At 45.3% G+C, this 26,300-nt stretch overlaps 1 protein-coding gene across 6 annotated transcripts in view; it reads right to left on the reverse strand.

The window, feature by feature from the left end:
- The window catches only part of VGLL4 (vestigial like family member 4), a 146,375-nt gene extending 122,177 nt beyond the window's left edge, over nt 1-24,198 (reverse strand). The window contains exons 1-2 of one of the 6 annotated variants that reach the window (XM_059663594.1): nt 23,889-24,198; nt 9,445-9,521 (exon numbers count right to left, since the gene is read on the reverse strand). In XM_059663594.1, coding sequence (XP_059519577.1) covers nt 9,445-9,508 — 64 coding nt within the window. In that variant the 5' untranslated portion in view covers nt 9,509-9,521; nt 23,889-24,198. Of the gene's footprint in view, nt 1-9,444; nt 9,522-22,653; nt 22,675-22,822; nt 23,078-23,587; nt 23,609-23,888 lie in introns of those variants that run through there. The other 5 variants (XM_059663597.1, XM_059663600.1, XM_059663595.1 and 2 more) reach the window with 5 other exon arrangements.
- Between the last annotated feature and the right edge of the window lie 2,102 nt (nt 24,199-26,300).

Here is a 26,300-nt window from a genome sequence, read left to right on the forward strand (position 1 = left end):
GCGATGCCACCCTCAGTCACGCTCAGGGTAGGGCCGATTGGGGGGTTGGGGCACCGCCCCCTGTCACATTCAAGGCAGGGTCAATGGGGAGGTTGTGGCGCCACCCCATCACGCACAAAGCAGGGCCAATCAGGGGGTTGGGGCGCTGCCCCCTGTCACGCACAGAGCAGGGCCCATCAGGGGGGTTGGGGCTCCATACCCTGTCACGCACAGAGCAGGGCCCATCAGGGGCTTGGGGAGCTCCCCCCTGTCACGCACAGAGCAGGGCCAATCAGTTGAGGAGCTCCCCCCGTCACTCACAGAGTAGGCCTGAAAGGGGAGTTGGGGCACCACCCCCTGTCACACACAGAGCAGGGCAGATCACGGGGTTGGGGCGCCGCACCCTGTCACACTCAGGGCAGGGCCGATGGGGAGGTTATGGCTCTACCCCGTCACACACAGAGCAGGGCCCGTGGAGGGGGGTGGGGGTGGTTGGGGCGCCGCACCCTGTCACACACAGAGCCGCAGGGCGATCAGGAGGTTGGGGAGCTCCCCCCTATCAGGCACAGAGCAGGGCTGATCAGGGGGTTGGGGTGCCTTCCCCTGTCATGAACAGAGCAGGGTGGATAGGGAGGTTGTGGCCCCGCCCCATCACACACAGAGCCGCAAGGCGATCAGGGGGTTTGGGCGCTGCCCCCTGTCACGCTGATCCCGGTGCCGGGACGCCTCACGGCTCCGCTGATCCCGGTGCTGGGAGGCATATTACCCTTTTACTATATAGGATAGAGGCCTGGTGCACGTGTGGGGGCCGGCTGGTTTGCCCTGAAGGGTGTCCTGGATCAGGGTGGGGGTCCCCACTGGGGTGCCTGGCCAGCCTAGATGAGGGGATGATGGCTGTTTGCAGCTGGTCACACACCCTTCAGGGTGGGGGTCCCCACTGGGGTGCCTGGCCAGTCTGGGTGAGGGGCTGAGGGCTGTTTTCAGGCTGGCGGGTGACTAAAGCTCCCAACTGCTCCTTTTTTTCTTTTTTCTTTTTTATTCTGGGCCAGCTTTAGCTCTGAGGCTTGGCTCCAGCTCTTAGGCTTCTGCTGCTGAAAGCAGGTATCTGGTTTGTTTGGGTTCTATAATCGAAACACTGTTTCAACTCCAGCTCTGAGATCCCGGCTGGCTGAAAGCAGGTTTCTGGGGTTTTGTTTAGCTTCTATATTTGTAACAGTGTTTCAAACTGCAAGCTCAGAGGCTGGCAGCGGCATGCGGGGAACACTGGAGTCCTCCGTCACTGAAGCAAGTAAGCCTCATGTTCGCTTCAAGCTGCCTGGCTGCCGGCCGCCATCTTGGCTGGCAGTTAATTTGCATATCCTGCTGATTAGCCAATGGGAAGGGTAGCGGAGGTATGGCTAATTGCCATGTTTCTCTATTATTAGATAGGATATAACATTTTAATGAATATAACCATATTGTGGTTACGAAAGAGTATATTCTCATTTGTAGGAAATACATTTTTAAGTATTTAGGATTAAAGAGGCATATCTCCCATTTACTCTCAAATGTTTCAAGAAAAATACATCTGCGTGTGTGTATACAATAAGCCCTCACTTATCATCATCAATAGGTTCTACGACTTTAAGTGAAACAATGTATAACAAGACCAATTTTACACAGGCTACTTGCTATAAACAAGAGTTAAGTTCCTAGGCATCTATCTCATCAACATTATAACAAAATGATGTTGAACAAAACAAAATTATTCGAGGACCTGCTGTGTGTGTGTGTGTGTGTGTGTGTGTGTGTACACACACAGAGAGAATATGATAAAGGAAATGAGACATAAGCAACTGGTGAATCTGGTTAAAGAACATATGATAGCCAAAGAATTAGAGCACCTCATAGAAGGACCTAGACCAGTGATGGCGAACCTTTTGAGCTTGGCGTGTCAGCATTTTGAAAAACCCTAACTTAACTCTGGTGCCATGTCACATATAGAAATTTTTTGATGTTTGCAACCATAGTAAAACAAAGACTTATATTTTTGATATTTATTTTATATATTTAAATGCCATTTAACAAGAAAAATCAACCAAAAAAATGAGTTCGCGTGTCACTTCTGACACGCGTGTCATAGGTTCGCCATCACTGATCTAGACCCTCCTCTTTTTTTTAATATATTTTATTGATTCTTTACAGAGAGAATGGGAGAGGGATAGAGAGTTAGAAACATAGATGAGAGAGAAACATCGATCAGCTGCTTCCTGCACACTCCCCACTGGGTATGTGCCCGCAACCAAGGTACATGCCCTTGACCGGAATCGAACCCTTGAGTCCACAGGCTGATGCTCTATTCACTGAGCCAAACCGGCCAGGGCTAGACCCTCCTTCTTAAAAATACAGATCCAGAACTCCTCTAGGCATTCTATTAAACTGGTGGCTCTCATCTGGCATTTATAACCTGGGAAGGTATCATTAGAATGATTACAAATATCCCTTCCTCCTCTCTTTGAGAATCACTGCTACCTGAGTGGTTGTCATGGTGGAAATGCATGGTACCCTTCTCAGCCATCCAGGATATAAGGGATTAAAACACAAAAGCAGTGACCAAAGCCATCAAATTAGTCTACAAAGGATCATATTGGTGTCCTCTCAATTGGCATTTACCAGCAGTCCCAATGGAACCCTGGGGTCAGCTAGGAGCACTCTTTAGGAACAAGAGGGAGCTACACAGGTTCAACCAAAGGGGAGTGACCATTTTCTGGAGCACTTACTCTAGAAATCAGGAACAATATAGGCTTAGAATAGAGAGGAACTGCCTCTAACGGAGTAGTCATGTGTGCTAGCAATTGCTGTGCCCAGTCCACTAGTGCTCTTAAAAGAGAACACTACAATGATGCCATTCCCGTCTAGTCGCCCGTAATTCCATCATGTCTAGTACTCTGGCTCACTGGCCCACGTGTCAGGCAAACTTTCCAGTACATAAAGGGAGGAGCCAGAAATAGGTTTATCCAACAAAGGAGATGAAACCAAATCATGTTTTTCAACTGCAGGTCTCAAATCATAGTGGATCCTAAATACCAATTTAATGAGTCATGACCCAACTTTTATTTAAATAAAGTAGAATGCAAGAACAAAACAGGTAATTCAAACTACACTGTGCAAAGTCAGGGTAAGTATTGTTTCATGAAGCTTATTGTATCAGTGATGTCACTGAGTACAAGGGTCACAATGTAAATGCTTTATTCATTCTGTGCCATGGGCAAAAATGTTTGAAAGCCACTACACCAGATGCCAAGAGTAAAGGCAAGAGAGTTAAGAGGAAGGGAGAGGAAGAAAGAGTGAAAGAGCAGGCCCAGCTCAAAGGAAAGCGCTGCCTAAATCACCGTAAGCTGGGCACCCAGCAACGGCTTTACTTTATGCGGAGGCTGACGAAGTCATCGTGATCTTGGATGAGAGAAATCAATCTGAGGAAACAGTATGTGAGTGCAACTGACCATTATGTTACCATTAATAGGCTAGGACATGAAAATATTCCACACATCTGGGCACCAGTCCCCATGATCATAAAAGCCTGCACTCCTAGGAATGCTTTACTCGGAAGGAATATGGTTATTTATGCTTCATCAATTAGCCAGCTTTACAATATCTTCACCAAACGAGGAGGGAGCGAACTGCTAGGAACAGATGCGGCCGCAGCACCTGCAAAAGCCGCCTTCTCTTCCTGTCCCCTCCACATCCCTCACACCCACTTTATCCAGCTTTTTCTGATCGTATGCATCCTCATTAGACCAGATCAAAAGTACTATACCCTCCATCAAAATCCTCAACATCAAGCGGGAAAAAGTCCAAAGGTGTCTGTAATAATACGAACATATAGGCAACGTTTTTGAGAGACTTTCCTCACCATGGTGTTGTCTTAAGATTATTCTAATCTAAGAGTGCACGTCAGCAGATCCAAGAGGATCTTATACTCAGAAGATGCAAGAACAAAATCTGTACCCAAAAAAACCAAAACGTTCTGTAAACATCACAATAAAATGAAGGATCATGCTAAAGATGCACACGGTGTAGTTTTAAACATCAGAGCGTAAGCGTCCTGTCCACAAATTCTGTCCAATTTTGACTACTAAAAACTAGAGTTGGAAAAATGGGCTGGGGTCTTCCAGCATTAATGATCACTGAAAGGAGAGATTCCTCAAGCAGAAGGAAAACTGGCAGCCTCACACTGTACTTTCATTAAGCACCTTCCAGGATTACCCTGGATGCTGATTAAATCAATGTCTCATGAGCAGTGGAATGATTATTTTAAGTAAATTTATTCCTTCTAGGCCATCCAGATAAGTGACTATTGTGTTACTACAAAACCACCATTTCACTATTGACTTAGGTCTACAGCAAACTATTGAGATATTTCTTTATTCTCCACTAGTAGACAAAATGAAGCCTTAAGGCTATCAGGTATTATATACTTGAGTCCTATTAGGTACTGTTCTCTTCAAAATGCTAAAACAATAACATCTTCAAAAATGCCTAAGTTTTCAGTTCTCCATGAGCAAAAGAAAAGAGAGTCATTTAGGTCACCTACATGAGTTGGGAAGCTGATCTCAAATAGAACATTTTTCTGTTTGGAATCAGACACTCAAATCAGATTACATATACCAGACTTTTTTAAAGTGTTGAGGAGAATGTTAAATGTAAGAGCAATTTATAACAAAAGCTAAAAGAGGCTTAATCTACTGTAGAGAAAGCTGAATCAGGCTGAACAAGCCCAAATAGGTCTTAAGAAACATACCCGAAAGGCTAAACTTAAGGCTCAACTTTGCCTATAAATTACATGAGTTTTCACATACTTACATTACTAGTAATAGAAAATACAATGAATGCCTGGTTTTCGAGCTCTGTGCTCTTATGAGTGTTACATACAGCCCCATAGTAAAAGTTTAAAATGTTTCTCAAAAATGTTGCCTACATGTTAATGAGTATAGACATCTTGGGACTTTTTTCTTCCTCTTTAGATGTAAAAAATTATTCCAAAAAGCTAAAACATTACAAAGGGGTGCGAGGATTATGCCAAGCCACTCCTAAACCAATTTGGAATCTCTGGAGTCCAAAGAAGAATATTCCAGAATAAAGTCTACTCCATGGTCAGTCTAGCCAAGCCGTGGGCAAACTACGGCCCGCGGGCCAGATCCGGCCCGTTCGGCTGTTCTATCTGGCCCGCGGAGCCGAAAGAATGGAGGGTGCGCTTGCTCTCCCCTCCGCTCCTTTACCAGCAGCAGTGTTAACATGGCAACGTCGGGAAACACGGCCACAGCTCCTTCTTCTGAGTCCAGTTTAAGAACCCATTGTGGCCCTCGAGTCAAAAAGTTTGCCCACCCCTGGTCTAGCCTATTATATATATACTAGAGGCCCGGTGCACAAAAATTTGTGCACTTGGGGGGACCCTTCAGGGCAGCCTGTGCCCTCTCACAGTCTGGGACCTCTCGGGGGATGTCCACCTGCTGGCTTAGACCTGCTCCCCGCGGGATCGGGCCTAAGCTGGCAGTAAGACATCCCTCTGGCAGCCCAGGAGCCCTCGGGGGATGTCCACTTGCCAGCAGGGACCAGGCCTAAGCTGCAGTCAGACATCCTTAGCACTGCTGAGGAGGCGGGAGAGGCTCCCGCCACCACTGCTGTGCTGGCATCCATCAGCCTGGCTTGTGGCTGAGCAGAGCTCCCCCTGTGGGAACGCACTGACCACCAGAAAGCAGCTCCTGCATTGAGCATCTGCCCCCTGGTGGTCAGTGTGTGTCATAGTGACCACTCATTCCCAGTCGTTCTGCTGTTAGAGTCAATTTGCATATTACCCTTTTATTATATGCCTGGTGCATGGGTGGGGGCTGACTGGTTTGCCCTGAAGGGTGTCCCGGATCAGGGTGGGGGTCCCACTGGGGTGCCTGGCCAGCCTGGGTGAGGGGCTGAGGGCCTTTTTCCGACTAGCCACACCCCTTCAGGGTGGGGGTCCCTGCTAGAGTGCCTGGCCAGCCTGGGTAAGGGGCTGAGGGCTGTTTGCAGGCTGGTCAAGCCCCCCAGCAGGAACCCTCACCCCTTGAGGGTGTGGCCAGCCTGGGTGAGGGGCTGATGGCTGTTTTCAGGCTGGCCACAGCACCCAGCCACCCAAGCTCCCAGTGGAGGCTGGCTGGAAGCAGGTATCTGGGGTTGATTTATCTTCTATAATTGAAACTTTGTTGCCTTTAGCGGAGGCCACAGCCGGCCAGGGCAGGCGGGAAGCTTGGCTTCCTCCATCACCAGGGCAACCAAGCCTCCTGCTTGCTCCAGCTCCATGGCTGCCGGCCGCCATCTTGGTTGGGTTAATTTGCATATAGTTGCTCTGATTGGCTGGTGGGCATCACTTGGGGCATAGCGAAGGTATGGTCAATTTGCATGTTTCTCCTTTATTAGATTAGACTAGAGGCCTAGTGCTGGGGTCCCTCAGCCTGGCCTGTACCCTCTTGCAATCCAGGACCCCTCAGGGGATGTCAGATAGCTGGTTTCAGCCTGATTCCCGGAGGCCCGATCCAGACAGGAGGGAGCCCAACCCTGTGCATTCAGCGTCTGTCCCTTGGTGGTCAGTGCACATCATAGTGACCAGTCGACTGGTCATTTAGGCTTATTTTTATATATAGACTAGAGGCCCGGTGCACGAAATTCATGCACTGGGGGGTGGTCCCCTCTCGCAGCCCGAGACCCGTCGGGGGATGTCCGCCTGCCGGCTTGTGGCTGGATGGCCTTCTGCTGCTGCATGGCCTGCTGCTTGAGCTTTAGCAGCTGCTGCACAACACAAGTGGAGCCACCATGATCTGTCCTCTGAACATCATTGAGTGGGTGAGTCAAGTGCGGAGGCAGGCTCACTCTGAGTTCCCTGCACTTCCCTGAGTCACTGAGTTGATCAGACTGACTGCCTTCTACAGAGAACGGCACCAGGACTGGGCCTAAACCACAGTTGGACATCCCTCTCGCAGTCCGGGACCCCTCGGGGGATGTAGCAGTGCTGAGTAGCACTCCCCCTGTGGGAGTGCACTGACCACCAGGGGGCAGCTCCTGCGTTGAGCATCTGCCCCCCAGGTGGTCAGTGAGCATCACAGCGACCAGTTGTTCTGGTTGTTCTGCCCTAACGGTTGCTTAGGCTTTTATATATAGATAGTTGTCCCTAACACCCACAGGGGATTGGTTCCAGGACCCCTGTGGATCCCAAAATTTGAGGATGTTCAAGTTCCTTATGTAAAATGGAATATTATTTGCATATAACCTCCACACATCCTCCCACATACTTTAAATATCTCTAGATTATTGAATGCTATGTAAACAGTAGTTCTACTGCATTGCTTAGAAACTAATGACAAAGAAAAAAATTTGTGTATGCTCAGTAGAGACTCAACCATCGTAAGCCTAACTACAAGGTAACATTTTCTCCAAATATTTTCCATCCGTGGTTGGTTGTATCTGCAGATGAAGAACCCACAGATGCAGAAAGCCAACTATATAGCCTTACTTGACAAATCACTAATGTCTGTGCTCAACACAGGAGGAAAATAAGAATTCTTCTCTCTCCTGGCAGGCAGTATCTTCGGTTTCTATGCAAACAGCTCTCCCAAACTGCGGGCTCCAAGGAGGCCCTGCATCTACGTCACAAAGTATAGCCAGTCTCCCGCTTCTGTACACATTTTACAGTCGTAAGAGTCTGTGCCCACTAAGTCCTTAAGCTCCTTGAAGGCAGGGACTGCCCTTGTCCATCTATATATGCCCCTTACACATCATCATTCAGCTGCTGCTCACTGAGCTGGAAGCTACCCAGGCCTCCAACCTGAACAGAGTAATCCTGAAGCTGGGCTAGAGGAAAGAACCTGAGAAGGTAACAGAAAAAGAGAAGAAATATGCTCTCTACACTAAAGGTACAAGGGGCCACGCCTGACGTCATTCCTTCTATTTTTCATTTGTATTTTCTTTTAATAATCCTAACGAAACATGGGCATTATAAAACAGAAAACTCAAAATACTACCTTCTGTAAAAACCTCCAAAGTATCTATAGTAGTGTTTAACAAAGTTTGGAACTAGCTATTCAAGTCAGTAACATTTATTGCAATCTTAGAGGCATAAAGGAGTTTTTGTTGTTTAGGTAAAAGCCTACAACCTGAGCTGCCTCTCCCTAGCACAGTGTGCTTGGGAATGACACCTAGCATCCCAGAGCTTCCATTTTCCTAGGAAGGAATAATTATACCATTGGGTAGTTATATCCTCCCAACAATCAAAACTAAATAAATATAAATTACATAAGAGGTTAGGGGGAAAAAAAACAACAAGAAACACCTTAATGGTTATCTCATCCAATCACTAGTCTAAAGATAATCTTGAGTGGTGGTGGGGGAGGGTGGGGAGATGCTGACACACTGAGAATACGGTGAAACTAGAGTATTACAGTAAGTCCTATTAGAGAGCCAACAAGATACCAAGAGAGAAGAGGGCAAGGCAATCCCCAGCCCTTAGAAGTTGAGAGCTAAGGTAAGCACTATCTACACAACAGCCCATTTAATCCTCACAAATACTCTGCAGGTAGATATTATTTCATGTGACTAATGAGGAAACTGAGGCTTGGGAATATAAAAATCTTAACAGCTATTAAAAAGGCAGACCCTACAGTTTTAAGGACATGTACTTCCAGCTGCCAACTCGTTAACAACTAAACTGGAAAGCAGCTCATCTCTCAGAACTTAGAATGCAAAAATGCTCAACCTTATATATTTTTTGTTTTTTTAATGCTTAGGAAAAGAATACTCAACCTTGTTCCCACATAAAACAGTTATTCTTGCAAATACCGTTCAGCAAGCAATTTTAACTTGGAGCAGATCATTTAAAAATAAATATACCTTAGGATGAGCAGGAAGATCACTTTGACACATTGTGGAATAATCTTCCAATGTCAATGTTCATTCTCCTTTTGCCCCTCCCCCACCACATTAAGAAAGTTTTCCCCCCAAATATTTGCTCTCTCTCAGCTATGGGAAAGGAATGTTCACAACTGTTTTTCATTAGGATACGTGCTGCATACTTCCAATGACAGGAATGATCTTGGAAGGTTTTTTTCCCCATCTCTAGTTCTCTGATGGTCAATTTGTCTATCAACCAACACATATTTATCTAAACCTCTAGACACATAAGGAGTGTCTTCCCATTCCAGCCCCACTGGAGGAAGCTGGAAAGGAAAGGACTTTCTGGAGTGAACTGCTCAGGCCCTAGGATCCAAAGATAACATTTAAAAGACTTACATGTTCTGGCACTTGAAAATAAAATTAAAAATACCAAGCTGTTATCTCTAAGGAAAACAACCAAAATTAACAGCATATAGCCACAAAGCCAAGTAAAGAAACATGTTAAGTCTATGATAGTGCAGGAGGCGAGGGGGCATAGTAAAAAGCAAATAAAACAGAAGCCTCACTTACGTTTTTCATCATCAGCATGCACCAGAGATGCTGCCCTGGACAGAACATCCAACGGTGTCTCCATTCCTGGTTGGAGCCTAAAAGGAAAGCAAAAGAGAGAAATACAAGTCTTTAGACAGAATTTGAAAGACACTTTCAGAATTCTGGTCATTCACAACTGGAATGATTCCCCCATAAAATGCAGATCACTCTTCTGAAGATAAAATTCTTCCCATTCCGGGAAGACACTGCATGGACTAGGTTCAGGAGCACAAGAGAAAAGGGTTAAATTCCATTCCGTCTACTGAGCCAAACCTTGTCGATTCCAGGAAGCAGCTTGTGTCAGAACTCAAAGAAGGGATATTGTGAATATTCATGCCCATGTTAATTGTGCTTATAAATGTTTATGTGTGTGCGTAACAACATGTCTGGACAGACATACCCAGTAAAAACTAACTTTTCGGAACAAAGGCAGCTCTATGAACATAGCATTACTACCAGTCTGAGATTTTTGTTGTGGTGGTGTGGTTGCTGGTTTATTATTTTTAACAAAAATTACTATGATTGAACCTCCTTTAGCTGAGAGAGACCCTGCAGGACCATGTAGCTTAATGTATGCAGTGTACTCATCACAAGTTGTATGTGAATTCCATTGGTGAGTCAAATGGCATTTTAAGTCCAATAAGAACCTTTATTTTAAAATGTCATGTTTTGGCCCTGGCCTAGGTTGCAGGGTCAATCCCTGGCCCAAGTTGGGGCGCATGTGGGAGGCAACCAATTGATGTGTGTCTCTTTTACATCGATGTTTCTCTCTCTCTCTCTCACTCAAGAATTAATAAAAATAAAATAAAATCATGTGTTGTAGTGTATATACTATCACCACCACCTATCATCATTTTATCTAGCACCATATTTCTAAAAAATACCTTAACTACATCCCATTAAAGATGATCAGAGTTTAGTCAGCATTCTTCAGCATTTACTGAGTACCTACTATGTATATGCAGTTACAAGATGTAGTTAACCAGCTTTTCTTTCTAATATTCGTACTTCAAGCATCCAAAGAAGGAGCAACTCTTGATCTTGCAATGTGATTTCATTCAGTAAACATTAAATATCTACCAGGTGCTGAGGCAGGAAAAATGAACACAGCCCAATGGGTGCCTTCAAAGAGCTTTCAATCTGTGCAGTAGACATGCCTACAAGAAATCTAGTTTAAGGCAGTATTTTTCCAAAGTGTTTTGCACTGGATGTTCACATGTTATATGAAAAACATTTCTTCTATGATAAATAAGTTTCAGAAACGCTGGAATAAACCAAATTAAGCCACTTATTTTCCTTCCTGTGTCTTGATATGCTTCTTGCTATGCCTTACACAAGGGGCAAAGGCCGTGCAGATGGCAGCTCTATGTACTCGAAATCTCTCAAACCTCACTGGCCATTCTTTTAACCTGAAGCATCTCTCAGGGAATACTTAGGGAAATAATGGATTAAGGCACAATGCACTCAGTGTCAAACAGCGCTACAAACTAAGTCCCAAAGAAATAGATGAACTCTGAAGGGCTTTGGTGAGAAAAAAGCTGAGCTGAGCCTCTGAGGAACATTTATGGAAGCACTCCAGAAGAACATAAGCAGAATCCAGTTAAGAGCAAGTTGCCCAAATCAGCTAGAAAAACAAACTGGGGATAGGAGGTAAGAGACGAGGATAGAACCATATCCTGGAAGGACTGATAGCTCTGGCAGGATTTGGGCTTGATTTTTTGCATGCATTAAGGAGCCACTGAAATCTCAGAGCAGAGAAATAACTTGCCCATCTAAGTGTTCTGTGCAAATCATTCTGGTAGCACCGTGTAGAATGGAATAGAGCCATTCTACAGAAAGGGAAGCCAAAGGCAGGGTGGGTGATCTGAAAGTACAGCTCTGTGGCCCGGCCGGTGTGGTTCAGTGGTTGAGTATCAACCCAGGAACCAAGAGGTCCCTGGTTTGATTGCTCGTCACGGCACATGCCTGGGTTGTGGGCTCAATCCCCAGTGCGGGGTGTGCAAGAGGCAGCCAATGGATGATTCCTCTCTCATTGATGTTTCTATCTCTATCCCCCTCCCTTCCTCTCTCTCTAAAAAGTCAACAAAAACATTAAAAAAAAAAAAAAGATACAGCTCTGAGGCATACAGAAGGTAATGGGACATTCTCGTGGGAGCAGTGGGGATGAGGCAGCAGAACAGACAGGTTGGAAAGTCTCAAGATGTGAGGGGAGATCAAGTGAGGGAAGACTAACTGGAAGGGCATGGTCATAAACCAGTAAATTTCTTCTTTTTCAGAGACAAGGGAGGACGAGCAAAATCAGAGGTAAAACAAGTGATACTCACAGTCCTAATCTTCTGAGTAAGACAGGAAAGATCATCTCCTGTGAGTAAGGATTTGTAAACTTGTTCAAAAGTGGGGAAAACAAACAAAGGTTTGGAAAGAACAGACTGATAGGAAAAGGTCTGCTGAACTCCCAAGAACTCAGTTATCATTCTCCTCACCTAAGCCAGTTTCCTATTCAGGCAAGGTTTGAGTTTAAAGTCTCTTATTTTTATTAAGTAAATAATGATAAGCATTCTACTCCTTAATGTAGTATTTAGACTCCAATTCTTTAATTTCCCCGTTAAGTTTAAGGACAACACTTTCAAAATTCCAAATCCAAATAGATACATATTAGCATATGCCTTAAGTATGCACAGAAGTGTTATGCATAGAAGCAAATATCAAATGACATACAGTAGACCCAGAATTCTAGCATTGTAGAAGATGAGATACTGAAGTTTGTTCAGAATCTATGAAATCTACACCCCCAAGCAACTTACGGTCAAAGTAGGTAGTAGATAAGGAATTAGGTATTTAAGGTTCAACTGCAAGGCACCTGCCATCTGCTGCAACCTCATTAATGAAACCAACCAATTTTTATTACACAATTATTCTGAGTTCAGCAAAGTACTCAAGAGAGGTTGAAGATATGATCCCTGCTTTTAAGGAGTTATAATCTTGTTTGTAAACCTAAAGTATGTGAAATAGGATAACAACAAATTTAAAAGGGCACAAAAAAGAAAGACTAAATATAATTTACATCCAAAATGTGTATTATGTAATAAAATAGAGATCAGTGTCGGTTAAGTGGTTACCTTGTGAACATCTATTCTTAGGTGGTGTGTATACGTACGTGTGTGTGTGTGTGTGTGTGTGTGTGTGTGTGTGTGTGTGTGTGTGTGAGAGAGAGAGAGAGTTTCAAAAAGCCACATCGAAGTTTCCTTCCCCAGTTTTAGCATATGCCTTAAGTATGTTAGCATCATAGACAATTAGATATTTAAGTTTATTCAGAATCTATGAAATCTAAAGCCCTCTCTGACCTGTGGATCACACTTTGATTATTTCCTGGGTGCAAGGAAGTACTGCAACAAGGATCAACAGCCTGAGGAAAGGCACAGAGGCAGGAATGAGAGGCCAGGACAAGGAGACAGACCAGCCAGTAAAAACTGAACTTCCTTGTTAAGAAGCAGAAGAAGCTAAGTTTGGGTCAGCAGAATGTGGATTTAGGAAAGAGCTGAAGGCTACCCAGACAGGTCCACACTTAATGTAGTAGGCAACAGGCGGTCATTATCAGTCCCTGAGCGGGCTGGTAATATGATGTTCATGATATTTTAGTTTAGCAGTTCTGGGAGGATGATTTGACTTGAGGGAGTGAAGTGGGAAGTCACTGGAAGCAGGTCAGTTAGGAGGCTTCTGTAGGAACCAGGTGTGAGGTAAGGACAATAGGGCTGGTAATAATACAATAAAACAGGTGGAAGATGAAGACCAGAGACTAGGCATTATCTAGCCACAAAAGACCTAAGCAAATAAAGGTGAAAGATAACAGTAATTAGTTCAAAGTCTTCTGAATTTTATGTCGTGTACAATATCACAGCCCAACAAACCCAATAAAATATATTAGTAAGCCCTGGCTGGTTTGGCTCAATGGATAGAGTGATGGCCTGCAGATGAAGAGTCCCAGGTTTGATTCTGGTCAATCAAATCAGCTCAGCCTCTCTCTGTCTATGTGACCCTGGGAAGTAACTTTACCTCGGTTTCCTCATCTATTAAATGGGGTAAATATTAATATTACCTCCCTCATATGTTAGGATTGTTATGAGAAGTGAATGGGCTTTATATGTATTAAAATTACTTGTCAAAATAAATGCAAATATAGTAAATAAATTGCAAATGACAGTAAATGTATTTTTAAAAAGACAGGACAGCCCTAACCGGTTTGGCTCAGTGGATAGAGAGAGCATTGGCCTGCGGACTGAGGAGTCCCAGGTTCAGTACTGGTCAAGGGCAAGTACCTTGATTGTGGGCACATCCCCAGTGGGGAGTGTGCAGGAGGCAGCTGATCGATGTTTCACTCTCATTGATGTTTCTAACTCTCTATCCCTCTCCCTTCCTCTCTGTAAAAAATCAATAAAATATAGTTTAAAAAAATAATAAAAATAAAATAAAAAGACAGGCACTGGCCACTACTTTAGAGTAATCTGGGAAGACTTCTCTGAGGAGATGAATGAAAGTTGATACCTAAAGGATGCGAAGGATTAACATTATTAAGGAGGCAAGGGGGAGGACAAATAACTTTTGGGGGGAAAATCCAAGTCAGACCAAAGCTGGACATGTGGATATGGAGGAGTGCTGTGGCCTGACCACAGTTCAGGGAGGTGAGGTGGGAAAGTGGGCAAGGGCCCGATCATGCATACCCTGCAGGGCACAATAAAGCTGAGATGGTATTCTCAGCCAGTGAAAAGCCCTTGAGTGGTGTGAATAGTTGTAAGTAGGAGAGTGACATGTCTGGTTTATTGTATATCCTTTATGAACCATAAATCATCTACTGCCTTTTGCAAAAGATTATGCAACATCTGGAAAATAAATCTAAGTACATCCCAAAAGTCTTTTCATCTCTGTGATAGTTTTTATATTATGAGATCAGGATAACCAAAAATATAATAACTCAAAATGCTAACTAACACCTGGACATAACAACAAAGTGAGAGGGATGTGCTTCTGGAAAGAGAAAACATGTATTTGTAAAGGTGTTATACTGTACTGAAATCCATTTTTGTTTTGTAATTTCTTTTTCCAGCAACAGTCATGTGTTTTCTCTGCCAGCCACCTTCTTTTCCTCAGACGCCCTTATCTTTAATAATATGTTCTTCCAAATAGCATCAGGTTGAAAATCAGAGAACATTCGGTATCAATTCAAAAGCTACTAAAACTTAGGGGCATTCAGTGCAAATGACAAGCTCAGCTATAAATATGAACTCCATTATGTTGGCCTTCCACAAAGAGCGGTCCAATTTTGATCAACAAGGGGACAAGGGCCCCTATCTGGGGAACAGAAAGATGGGCTGTATTAGGTTGTATTTTTTTTCAGGCAAGGGAATGGACTTTCAAGATATGTATGAGAGTGTTCCAAGGAGATTCCCAAGGTGCAAGCTGCAGCACCAGGCTCGCCTCACTGCCCGGATCTTCTAGTAATAGTGGCTGACTACAGTATGAGAACCAATGGGTAGAGAGAAGCGCATTCAAACCTCCAGATGTGCCTGCCACACTGTCACTTGGCCAAAAGCCAGAATCAGGAAGACATCAACCTCCAGTGGACTCTTCAGAATCCCTAATTCCTGTTGCCCCTGTTCTATCACCCTATCCCCTCCATCAGGACCGCCTCCCTGGGCTGATCCAATGTGGCCTCGTTAATAAAGTACAAGCATAGGACAAGCCTACAAGTATGAATTGCACAGGGTGTATGACCCTTTTGGCTGTCAAGAATTTAGAGGCTTTCATTGGGTATGTCCTCTCTCTGAACCCCAGAAGCTCTCTGAACCCCGTCCTCTTGGAGGGTTTTTATGGAGGCTTCCTCATACAGGCATAATTGATTAAATCACTGGCCACTGTCTAGTGTGCAGTGATGGGGAACCTATGACACGTGTGTCAGAGGTGACACGCGAACTCATTTTTCTGGTTGATTTTTCTTTGTTAAATGGCATTTAAATATATAAAATAAATATCAAAAATATAAATCTCTGTTTTACTATGGTTGCAAATATCAAAAAATTTCAAAAAAAAAAATTTTCTATATGTGACATGGCACCAGAGTTAAGTTAGGGTTTTTCAAAATGCTGACACGCCAAGCTCATCGCCATCACTGGTCTAGTGAATCAACATCCATCCCCTCTCTATTAAATACATAGAGACTATCCAGAAAAGGAAAAGGAAACTTACTGCTCTGGAGTGGCAGACACCGAATGTAGCCACACTGTGCTCGATTTCGCTAGCTGTCCATCTCAGAGAGAGGAATAAGTGAAATAAAATCTCAGACCAATCATCACCAGATTCTGGTGGCCACATGCAAGCCTAGCTTCAGGCACATGAGGTAGATGTGCATTAACATCCTCCTCGCTGTTCTTCCCCACAGTGTGTCCTAATTGCTGCCCCCTATGTTTTTCCAACACACATTCTTCCTATAAACACCCAATTCTCAAATCATCCTCTCTGTTCTTCCTGATAAAAATATCTCTCATCTGTGTAAGGCTTTTTTCTTCTCACACTTTACTCTCTGTTAAGTCAGTTGAGCCAGGACCTGACTAAAGTTTGAGCTCTACTTCAACACTTTCACTCACTCAATCAACAATAAATCAATGAAAGCCTATTTTGTTCTAGGCTTTGCTCTGAATGCCTAACACTAAATGTATGGGCCGGTCATTTACCCTCTCCATACCCAAGTTTGCTCGCTAAAAGAAAATCATAGTAACGCTGCTTACTTCACAGTTCACAAGCTTGGCATGTGGATTAAATGACATAATGAAGCCAAAATTGCCTTGTAAATCAACAAATATATGTTCTCATTCTACCACTATCACCAGCTTATAGCTGTGCAGCACATACTTTTCAAAAGCACATTCACATAAATTACCTCACTAGGCTCCCAATGAGTGTTGACCAAATACGAATATTAGTATTCTTCTACAGATGAAAAACCAAAGTGCCCAGAACGTAAGTGACTTCTAAAGAAGCTACCCCTGGAATCCAAGTCTCCTCACTCACCATCAAATGCTATTTTTCCTATTCTTAAGCTGATTTTCATGAAGTGCTTTTGGAGAAAAGCACAGTTATTAAGTTATCAGAACAACAAAAACAATCTTCCCTCAGCAACCAAGGCAAGACAAGCTAGTCTGTGCTCTTTCTCCTATACCTTGAGACATGAATCAGGCAATCGCCTAACAGTTTCTAAAGTAAGCAAAGGGAAGCAAGCTCTCTCCTTTCAGGCACATAAAAACCATGCCTTATTTTACTTTCTTTGAACAGAGACAGGCATGGAATCACATGAATAGGAACCAAGGCAGGTAAGAAGATGCTCACACCAAGTCAGTTGATAGTGAGAGTGGGGCAAACAACACAGACTGCAAAGCTATCGGATTCCTGGGGCCGCAGCCACATAGGAATTAAACATAAGGCCTAAGGACTTCAGGCTCCAAGGCTCAGTGCTAAGGAGGATTGCTTCTACTTGGTCCTGCTCAGGAAAACCTGTTAACCTGCAGTAGATAACAGTTAAGGTGCACAAGCAGGGTGTCCGAGAATTCAACTTAACTCTGATACGATCTACCTGGAGGTAGAATCAGATCCCACAGGTTAAGGACTCAGTCCCACAAGACTGCCCTCCACTTCAGACACACAGGTATCTGAAGTCCAGGCTGTTACCTGTGCTTCTAAAGACCAGCTATAATATAAATACAATAGGTTCTCACAACTCCCGACTTGGGTTCAATTAATTTGCTAGAGTGACTCACAGAACTCAGAAAAACATGTTACTTACTAGGTCACTTGGTTATTGTAGAAGGAACAGCTGGATGAAAGAGATGCAGAGGATGCATAGGACAAGGTATGTGGGAGAGGGGCACGGAGCCTCCATGCCCTCTCCAGGTACACCACTCTTTGCTGAATTTCCTAGTGTTCAACGACCCAGAAGCTCTCTGAACCCCATCCTCTTGGAGGGTTCTTATGGAGGCTTCATTATATAGGCATAATTGATTAAATCACTGGCCACTGTCTAGTCAAGTGAATCAACCTCCATCCCCTCTCCCATCCCCAGAGGCGGGAGCAGGAATGACCGTTCCAACCTTCTAATCCCGTGGTTGGTTCTCCTGGCAACCAGCCCCATCCACAGGTGCTTCCACAAATCACCTCATTCACATAACAAAAGACACCTTTGTCACTCTCAACCCTGGGGAAATTCCAAAGGTTTGGGGAGCTGTGAGTCACGCATAGTGGATGACGAAATATATATGAAAAATATATTTTGGTCATGAGTATTTATTCAAAATACTCTTTCCATAGTCATACTACCAAAGATAGAACATAAGTCCAGCTTTCCTTATCTAGGTATGTTCCAGGCATGAATAATTAACTGGCCCAAATTGCCATAATCTGAAGCAGCATACCAGGCACAATGTCAGACAGGCCAGATTCCACTTACATCCAATTTCTTACTTGTACACATAACCATTCTTGAAAATGCATTCTGAAGGCCAAATGTCTAAAATCTGAACAATATACCCACGTTTTATGCTCACTTCCAGGTGTGTGTGTGTGTGTGTGTGTGTGTGTGTGTGTGTGTGTGTGTGTAAAATCCCTAGTTAGGCTTCTTTCAAGTGCTAGCCAACCTCAGGCATAGCCTCAGAATGAGAGCCATCTTTGTTGGCAGCCCTTCCATTGGCTTAGAACACTAATCAACTTGGTAAATTGATACAGGTGTGTACCCTCTCCTTAATGTCCCTCCAGTGAAACCTCTGTGGGAGATAGCTAGGTCTATGGGTTGGGCAGCCAACAATCTAACTTCCCAAGTGGGACACATTACGTATCAGGAACAAGGTTACGTCAGGTGCCTGCCATTAACTCAGCTGTGCCTTTGCTCAACTCCACCTCCTGTCACATCAAGAGATGGAGGTGCCAGTTAGCTTGGGCTGAATACAGGTAGCACTGGGCGTGGAAACCCCTGATGGAATGCTCAATTAACTACTTTAGGTGTTCTGATGCTAACATGGCCCAAGACTAGACTCCCCGGGGCTAGGGGATGGGAACGAAAGGACATAGGGATCCGATGTTTAGTCATCCTGACCCTGGCAACAAGAGCTGCCAAACAGTGCCTCCATGCAAAACTAAAATCCTAGATATCATAAAATGCAGTTTGCTTTCAGTGCAAACTGCGCAAATGTACAGACTATCTGAAAGCTGACCATGGGTGAGTTGAGGGCCACCTATTTAGGCTTAAAACTGCAAAATCAAACTTAGGTTACAGCCTATTTCATGACCTTTATGGCTGCCCAGTGCTGGAGTAAAATGCTTACTGCTGGCTGATTTCACCCATCTCCCTACAGTGTCCCCTGGAAAGTACTACATGGTGGGCCCACACTGACACCACTGTGTCCAAGGAGGAAAAATAAAATTCACATCTGGACTTTTTGAGCAGACTACCAACTCCCACCCTTTTGTAACACTGTTGTCAAAATAAAAATTAACTACCTTTTTCTATCTCATATTTAGGCTGTTGTGAATCTGTCTCACTTTCAAGATCTCAGCCTTGTACAGCACCACATAATAAATAAGAGAAACTTTGGAATTTTAATTTACTCTGGATATGTTTGTTCTTGCCGTTTGTTTTATTTGGATATTTAGACTTTCCTATTCCCAAGTACCACAGTGCCTCATCCTCTCAGGAACTTATTACCCCCAAGAATGAGATACATAAATTTGCAAGTTGGCAAACTTCCATAATACTCCAGGTCTAACTTTCCACTGTTCCCAAATCTTAACCATCAGCTTAGGAAGAGCCTAGAGTCTTCTAACCCATGACATGTTGTATCATTAGGAAGCACGCGAGTTCTCCACATCAGTAAATACAGTCAGTTCTCATTATTCACCATAGTTATGTTCTATAAAGTCTCTGTGAACACTGAATTAGCAAACACTGAACCATTACTCCTAGGGGAAAGACAGGGTTAGGTTCCTGCAAGCCTCCGTTACAACATTTTTGTCAACTGATCAATACATAATCTTGTTTTATGAGTGTTTCTATTTAAAGGCACCTTATTTGATATCTGTTGTGATTCATTAACACTGAACTCCAGGCCAACAGCATTATAACTCATGCCTGGACAAAACTTATCTAAATGGGCTTCTTTTAAATGTAAGGCACATGACAGCCTTCTTGCTCTTAGGAACACTTCGCACTTCGGTATTATGCTTTTTAAACAGCAAAACCGCCAACAAAAAGCCCCCAAATGAGAAAAACATGGCACTCAATAGACTGCAACAGCATACTTGTTTACAGTATGAGAGTTGAAACAAGGAGGCAGAGTATTGTTTTGTTCAACCTCGGCTGGGAGCGTGCATTTCAGAGACTCACATTTTTTACCACTCTGAGCATGTGCATGAATGATTGCAAAAGGGCTGCAAATACTGTTTTGGGAATCACAAAAACATTTTAGTAAGTAGACAGATTCTCAAATACAGAGTCCACAGAAAATGAGAATAATGAGGATCAATTGCACGTTTATAACACCTGAGGCACGAGAGACAAGATTTTCTTTCTTTGCAAATGAGCTATTACACTATATCCCAGGTAAAAAAAAAAAAAAAATTCAGGTGTCAGCACCTCCCGCATACAACTCCCTCCTTTCCTACCTTGGCAGTTTGTACTATCAAGATCTGACAGTCCAATTCCTAAATTGCTGTTGCTTTAATGTGGACAGATCCTAAATGGCTACCGGCTGACTGGCAGCACTCATTTGTCTCAACCATTAAACTCCCCCATATAGATTCATCCAATAACTTTAAATACGCTCCCTAAAAGAATTACAACTCAGCCTCAGTTCACATTTCTTCTAGAAACTTCTTAATTAAAAAAACTTTCTCTGTCACCAGGTTCTCATAACTGCAACAGCTTATCTAACAAAGGCCAAAAACAGACAATTTGATGTTAAAATCTCTACACAGTGTCAGAATTTTATTTACATTAGAATTATGCCAATGCGCAGGGGTGGGCAAAAGTAAGTTAATAATAATAATCATAATAATAAATAGAAGAATAAACTACTGCATACTAACTACTGTACACCTACTTTTGCCCAACCCTGTTCTTGACTTACCTCCTGAACTTACAATTCTTATTATTTTATTGTCATATTCGAAGTTGCAAAAACAACTTTTATTATAGTTGTTTTACTTATTATTTGATTAAGGCAAACTAAAAGTTGCACAGCAAAACTATCCAGGAGAGATAACCTAAAAAGACACAAAGTAAAATCTTCCTTTGGATTTTTTTTTTTTTTTTTTTTGGCAACCACCAGAGGTTGGTAACAAGGCGACTCCATAAGGAGATAAAAGGAATTTCCCGTTACAGAACTCTTATCAAACGGAACATTTAAAAGTGAAAGTTTTTAGTTTCATAATTATCATGTCCGTTAAAATCTTAAGGTAAAGTCCTAGTCCTAAATCACTCGGGCGAGTGGCAACGATTGTGTTTATGAAGTTCTCTCACGTCTTCAAAGGCTTTTACAAATAACATAACACAAGTATTTTTCAAAGCACATTATTCCCTCTAATTCCTGAAACTCTGTAATGTATTAGGACAGATATTATCACCCCCTTACAGAGGAAAATAAAACACGAAAGGTTAAAGAGAACTTTTCCTGGTCACAAACTTACAAGGTGACAAAGTCAGAACTTGAACTCAAGTCTCCAGAAGTAATCCAGAGCTGTTTTTCCAACACACACAGTTTTGGAATGCAGTCCATGCTTATTTAGAGCAGAATTATTTTCTTAATGGTATTGTTTTGGTCAACATAAAAATTATTTGCATTTCCTTCTAAATCAGTGGTTCTCAACCTTTCTTTGTTATGGGCCACGACATGAGTAACAAAGAAACAGAATTTCAGGAGGATGAGGCCCAGAAATCAGGATTTTAAAAAGATTCCCAGGTGATTCTAATGTGCAGCCAAGGTTGAGAACCACTGTTCTAAATGGAAAGCAAAGGCAGGCTTCCCAAAAGTGAAAAAACCACGGCAGGGGAAATCAACCTGGGATTAAAATTTTACCGAAGTTAAGCAACAAATTGAGGGGTTTACATGGGGGAGGTGACTTTTCAGCCAGATATAAAAGGAAATGCACAGAAAACACACACACAAACACACACAACTGTGTCTTGAGTATGAGGCAACAAACTGCCTAGGAAAGTATTTCTAAGCCCATTATTTAAAATTAGAGCATTGAGATTTAGAGATGCTCAAGTCTGAAATACAGCCTTAAGGCTGCTGACTCCAAAACCCTCTTTAAACTACTCAGGCTAAACCCCTCACAGTCATGCGCAGACTTCATTAGCTGCAAGCAGGAAACAATGAACGTTACAAGCCTGTGGACGCAGAGACCAGAGCAGAGTTAAAGTTTGGTCTGCCAAAATGGGATGCAAAACTGACCTTTACATACTAATAGAATAATTAACATTCAATGTTTTTGCCTTTGGGTGTTCAGAGGAAACATTTGCGAGCCTTCATTTTCGTCAGGTAGGTTTAGGAAAAAAAAGAAAAAAAGGTTTCAAACTCTACAAAACCGGGCGGTAGTACCTTATAAATAAAGGGGGCAACCAGCTGCTGATAAAAACTGGAAGGGCCGCCTCCACCCCCGGCCGCAGGCTGCTGGTTCTTATTAACCAGAGAAGGAAATCCAGCTAGCAAACATACAGCACCAATGATCAAAGTGAAACCGATTTTTTTCATCCTCTATTTTAAGTAGACGAACACATGCCAATGAAGCGCGTAAAGTTAATAGCAATAGCAAGTACTGTCATCCTAAGGCATTTAAATGTCTCAGTTTAATGAATCAAAGAAGACTTTAAGCAACACACAAAAAGGAGACCCTTGCTTTTCCACGAGGCCTGCACTCGTGCAGGAAGAGTGTGTGGTTTGGTTTTGGGGAGGGGGCAGGAAGTCCACCGAGAGGAAAGAGACCGGTCCCGGCTGCCCATCCTCAGCGCTTCCCGCAGTCCCGCACACAGCCCTCCGGGGCCGCTGGCCAGGACCAAAAGGGACGCGGGGCGCCGGGCCCCCTTCCTGACCGATCTCCCCCACTCTCGGGACGCCTTCCACTCGGGAACCCCTCCAGGAGCTGCACATCTACCTCAGAGAGCCGGGGCGCTTCGGTTCCCACCCGGCGCCTCAAGTGTCCCCGCCAAGAAGGAGCCACCGCCTCCTTGCAGGAGGGCGTCCTCGGTCCCGCTCCGAGTCAGCCCCACCCTGCGTTCCCCCGCAGGCCACCCCTCACCCGGCGCGGGTCCTCTAGCACTCACCGCCAAGCGGCTCAGGGCGCGCCCGCCTCGGGCCGGCAGGGCCCCGTGGGGGCGGGGGCGGTATCTCCGCGCGCGCGGGGCGCACTGCGGGGGCGCACCGACGCACAGGCGCGCTCGCGCCCGCGCTCCCGCACCGGCGCCCCCTCCGCACACCCACACGCACACGCCGAAGGCGCGCGCCGGGCCGGCTCAGCGGCGGACGCGAGCGCGGGAGCCCGAGGAATCCCTGGAATGAGGAGCCGCCCGCTCTCTCCGCGGCTCTGCCGGGCTCTGCCAGGCCCGACAGGCCACGCCCCCGGCCACGCCCCTCCCCCCGAGCAGGTGGGGCTGAGCCCAGGTGAGCCGGCGGGGAGGCGCGAGCAGGGCCGAGCGCGCCAGGAGAGGCTCGTTTCCCTTCCCCCGCCCGCCGCGCGCCGGAGGCGGGCAGTACCCCCCGGGCGGGTGCGGACGCGCTCGGGGACGGATCGGCCGCACAGGGCCTAGTGCCGCGCCGGGCCCCCGGAGGAGGCTCCCGTTCCAGGGAGCGCGAGTAGCCTGCGTCTCCCACACATCACGTCCCCCAGGCCCCGCCGGCGGGAACACAGCCTGAGTGCACACGCACCAACAGACGAGCCTTTCGTGCGCTCCCAGGTGCCCGCTGTCGTGGGCCAGGCATGTTCCTCACCCGCACACAGTTGGCCCTCGCCCCAGTGGCCCACAGCACACGTGACACCGACGTCCGCGGGCAAGCCCCGCTCGATGCCCCTTGCACCGGTCGCCCCTTACCCGCCACCGCCAGCCCAGCGCCAGCGCGTGCCACCCAGACCTGCAGCACCTCCGCTGCCCTCGGCGTCAGACCTGCATCATCCCGGCCTTCGGCACAGACCTGCCCGGGAAGCAGCTCCGGGAAGAGCGCTCCCACCGGCTCACCCGCCAGACCGCGGCGCACGCGAAGCGTCCCGCCGCCCGCCGCCCGCCGCCCCGGGCTCCCTGCTCCCCCAGGCGCCGACCTGGGGCACCACCGCACTCGCTCGCTACCACGCACACCCCAGCCACACAGCCCAGGCAGGCCGGCGACCACACGTACCTGATGGTACAGGTCGCGCTCGCGTGTGGAGGTGCGTGCTCAGGTGCCACTGGAATCAGAACGCCCGCTGCAGTCCAGGACCCTCGGAAGCGGCTCCGTTTCCTCCCATTACAGCATGTTACACTCCACTTTGCACACACACACACACACACACACACACACACACACACGCCAGGCGCTCGCCGCGTCTTTCCTCCCCCTCCCTCGCCCAGAGGAGGAAGTCCTAGAAAATCAAAACAGTGTGGAAGGGAGGGAGCAGGGGAGGAAGGGACGGAGATGGCAGGGGGAAGAGTCCCCCTCCAGCCGCTCACACACACCCGTGTTTGCTGTGTTTGGCAAACTCCCGGAGTCCACAACCCAGTCGGCTTTGAGAGGTGCCGGGGGGGAGGGGGGAGGGGGGAGGGTAATTGGGGGAGGAGCCAGGCGGGAGGAGGTGAAACCTTTCTAATTGGTGCAGGTTCTTATTACAGCAGCAGTGCAGCCATGTGACCACGAAAAGAAAAGGCCTGTCTTTAATTTTTTCCTGTCATTCTCTGGAGGTTTCGTGGTGGGGGCTGGGGGTGGGGTGGAGGCCTGATACTCCCCTGTCCCCGGCAGCCCTTGCCCCATTGTTTTCTCATACCGCCACAATTAAGAAAACATTTGCTTAACATATCCAGCCGCTAACTTCATAAAATAAATAGTCAGAGACTGGACTTCCTCTGGTTTGCTTTAGATGGCTTCACGTTGCTCGCCTTCTAGGAGTTCTCAAACCTCAGGCATTATGAGAAGCTCCTACTCTAGGGCTGTCCCTGGGAAAGGGCTCTGCAGGGGCGGAATGATAGCCATAAAAACAAATACCAGCTTGCATTAATGTTGGGGGGAATGCTTTGCAGTTTTCAAACTGTTTTCCCTTCTATCACCTCATCCCAACATATAAAGTTACAGCACATTAACTTTTATCTTAGCCCCTGTTGGGCATTCATAATTCCATTTTACAGGACGATTAGATGTTTGCCTAAAACAAGTAGAGGCATTGCCTGAACCAGAGCCCAGGTCTGGTGGCCCCTTGTGAAATGCACCTTCTCCAGTCCACAGGGGGCCTCTATATGTGGGGCAACCCAAGTGACAAGTCTACCCAAGCATAGCTGCCCCTGGTTGCCTGGTTCCCAGATTAAAACCCACAGATTAAAGCCCAGGAGGCTCCCAGTCTTCCCAAAGATATTTTTTTTTTTACTTAGATTCCGTTTTAGTTCATCAATAGTCTCAGCGTAGGGGGAAAAAAACCCTGAGAAAAATCATAAAGAGGAGGTTTTCATCCTGCCATATTGGAACAGTGAATGAGGAAAGAGTGAGGACTGCTTAGGCAGATTTCAGGAAGTGTGGCAAGATAGAAAAAGGGCTTCAGATTCAGACAGACCTGGATTTTAATCTAAACTCCACCTCCACCAGTTAAAGGACTTTGGGCATATTATCGAGCCCAGTTTTCTCATCTGTAAACCAGAGATAATAATTCTTACGTTGAAGAGCCATTGCAGGGACTAAGAACTAAGCTGATATTTCATGAATATTCACATCTCCCTCCTTCTCTCTTCCTACCTTAAATTCAGGACTGCTGGCACCCACCTTTATCATGGAGGGATAGGAAAATGATTTGCCCAGACAATGCAAATGAATAATGACAGCAACAACACTACCACTGCACATTTATAAAAAGGCTCTGGGGTTTACAAAGTGTTCCCACATATCATTATCTCATTTGATCTTCATGACAACTCTGCCATCTGTATGCTGCTAAATGATTTTCATTTTTGGGTCAGTGCAGAGGTCCTAAAGCTTCCTCTTTAATTTCCATCACAGCTGAGCGCAAACCTTGCTCTGCAGATAAATCATGGGGACAGAGGCCCTTTTCTCATGGATGTGACCAGTCTTCGACCTTCCCAAGGATTAATCTCACTGCTTCCCTTACATCAGCATTAGTGTGACTTCGCTCTGGCAACAGCTAAGCATAGCTGTTTTAGTCTGGCTGTTTCAGTTGTGCTGAAGAAAGACACACTCAGGTTAATGTAAGGAAAAGGGGGCACGCTGTCAAGATGTGGACTGGAACTGGAACGTGTCTGATACATAGACTCTTCACACAATGGAGTATTAGCAGCCTGAACAAGTGATTTTCAGTGACCTACAACAATAGGGAAGAATCTTGACAATATTAAGTGGAAAACAAGTAAGTTCCAAAAAACTGCATACAGCATAATATACTATTGGTAATGTGAAAAAAAAATAATAATTGTAGGCGTACATACACCCGCTATAAAACTGTATCAAAAGAAAGTAAGGGGATGATGATGCAAAGATTTAGGATGTGCGTTACCTAGGGAGGGGGGCTCCATAGGATGGATGAGATGGAATGATTTGGTTAGATGTAGGTTATTG

Source organism: Myotis daubentonii, chromosome 14 (assembly GCF_963259705.1).
Source record: "Myotis daubentonii chromosome 14, mMyoDau2.1, whole genome shotgun sequence".
In the NCBI taxonomy this organism is placed as follows: Eukaryota; Metazoa; Chordata; class Mammalia; order Chiroptera; family Vespertilionidae; genus Myotis; species Myotis daubentonii.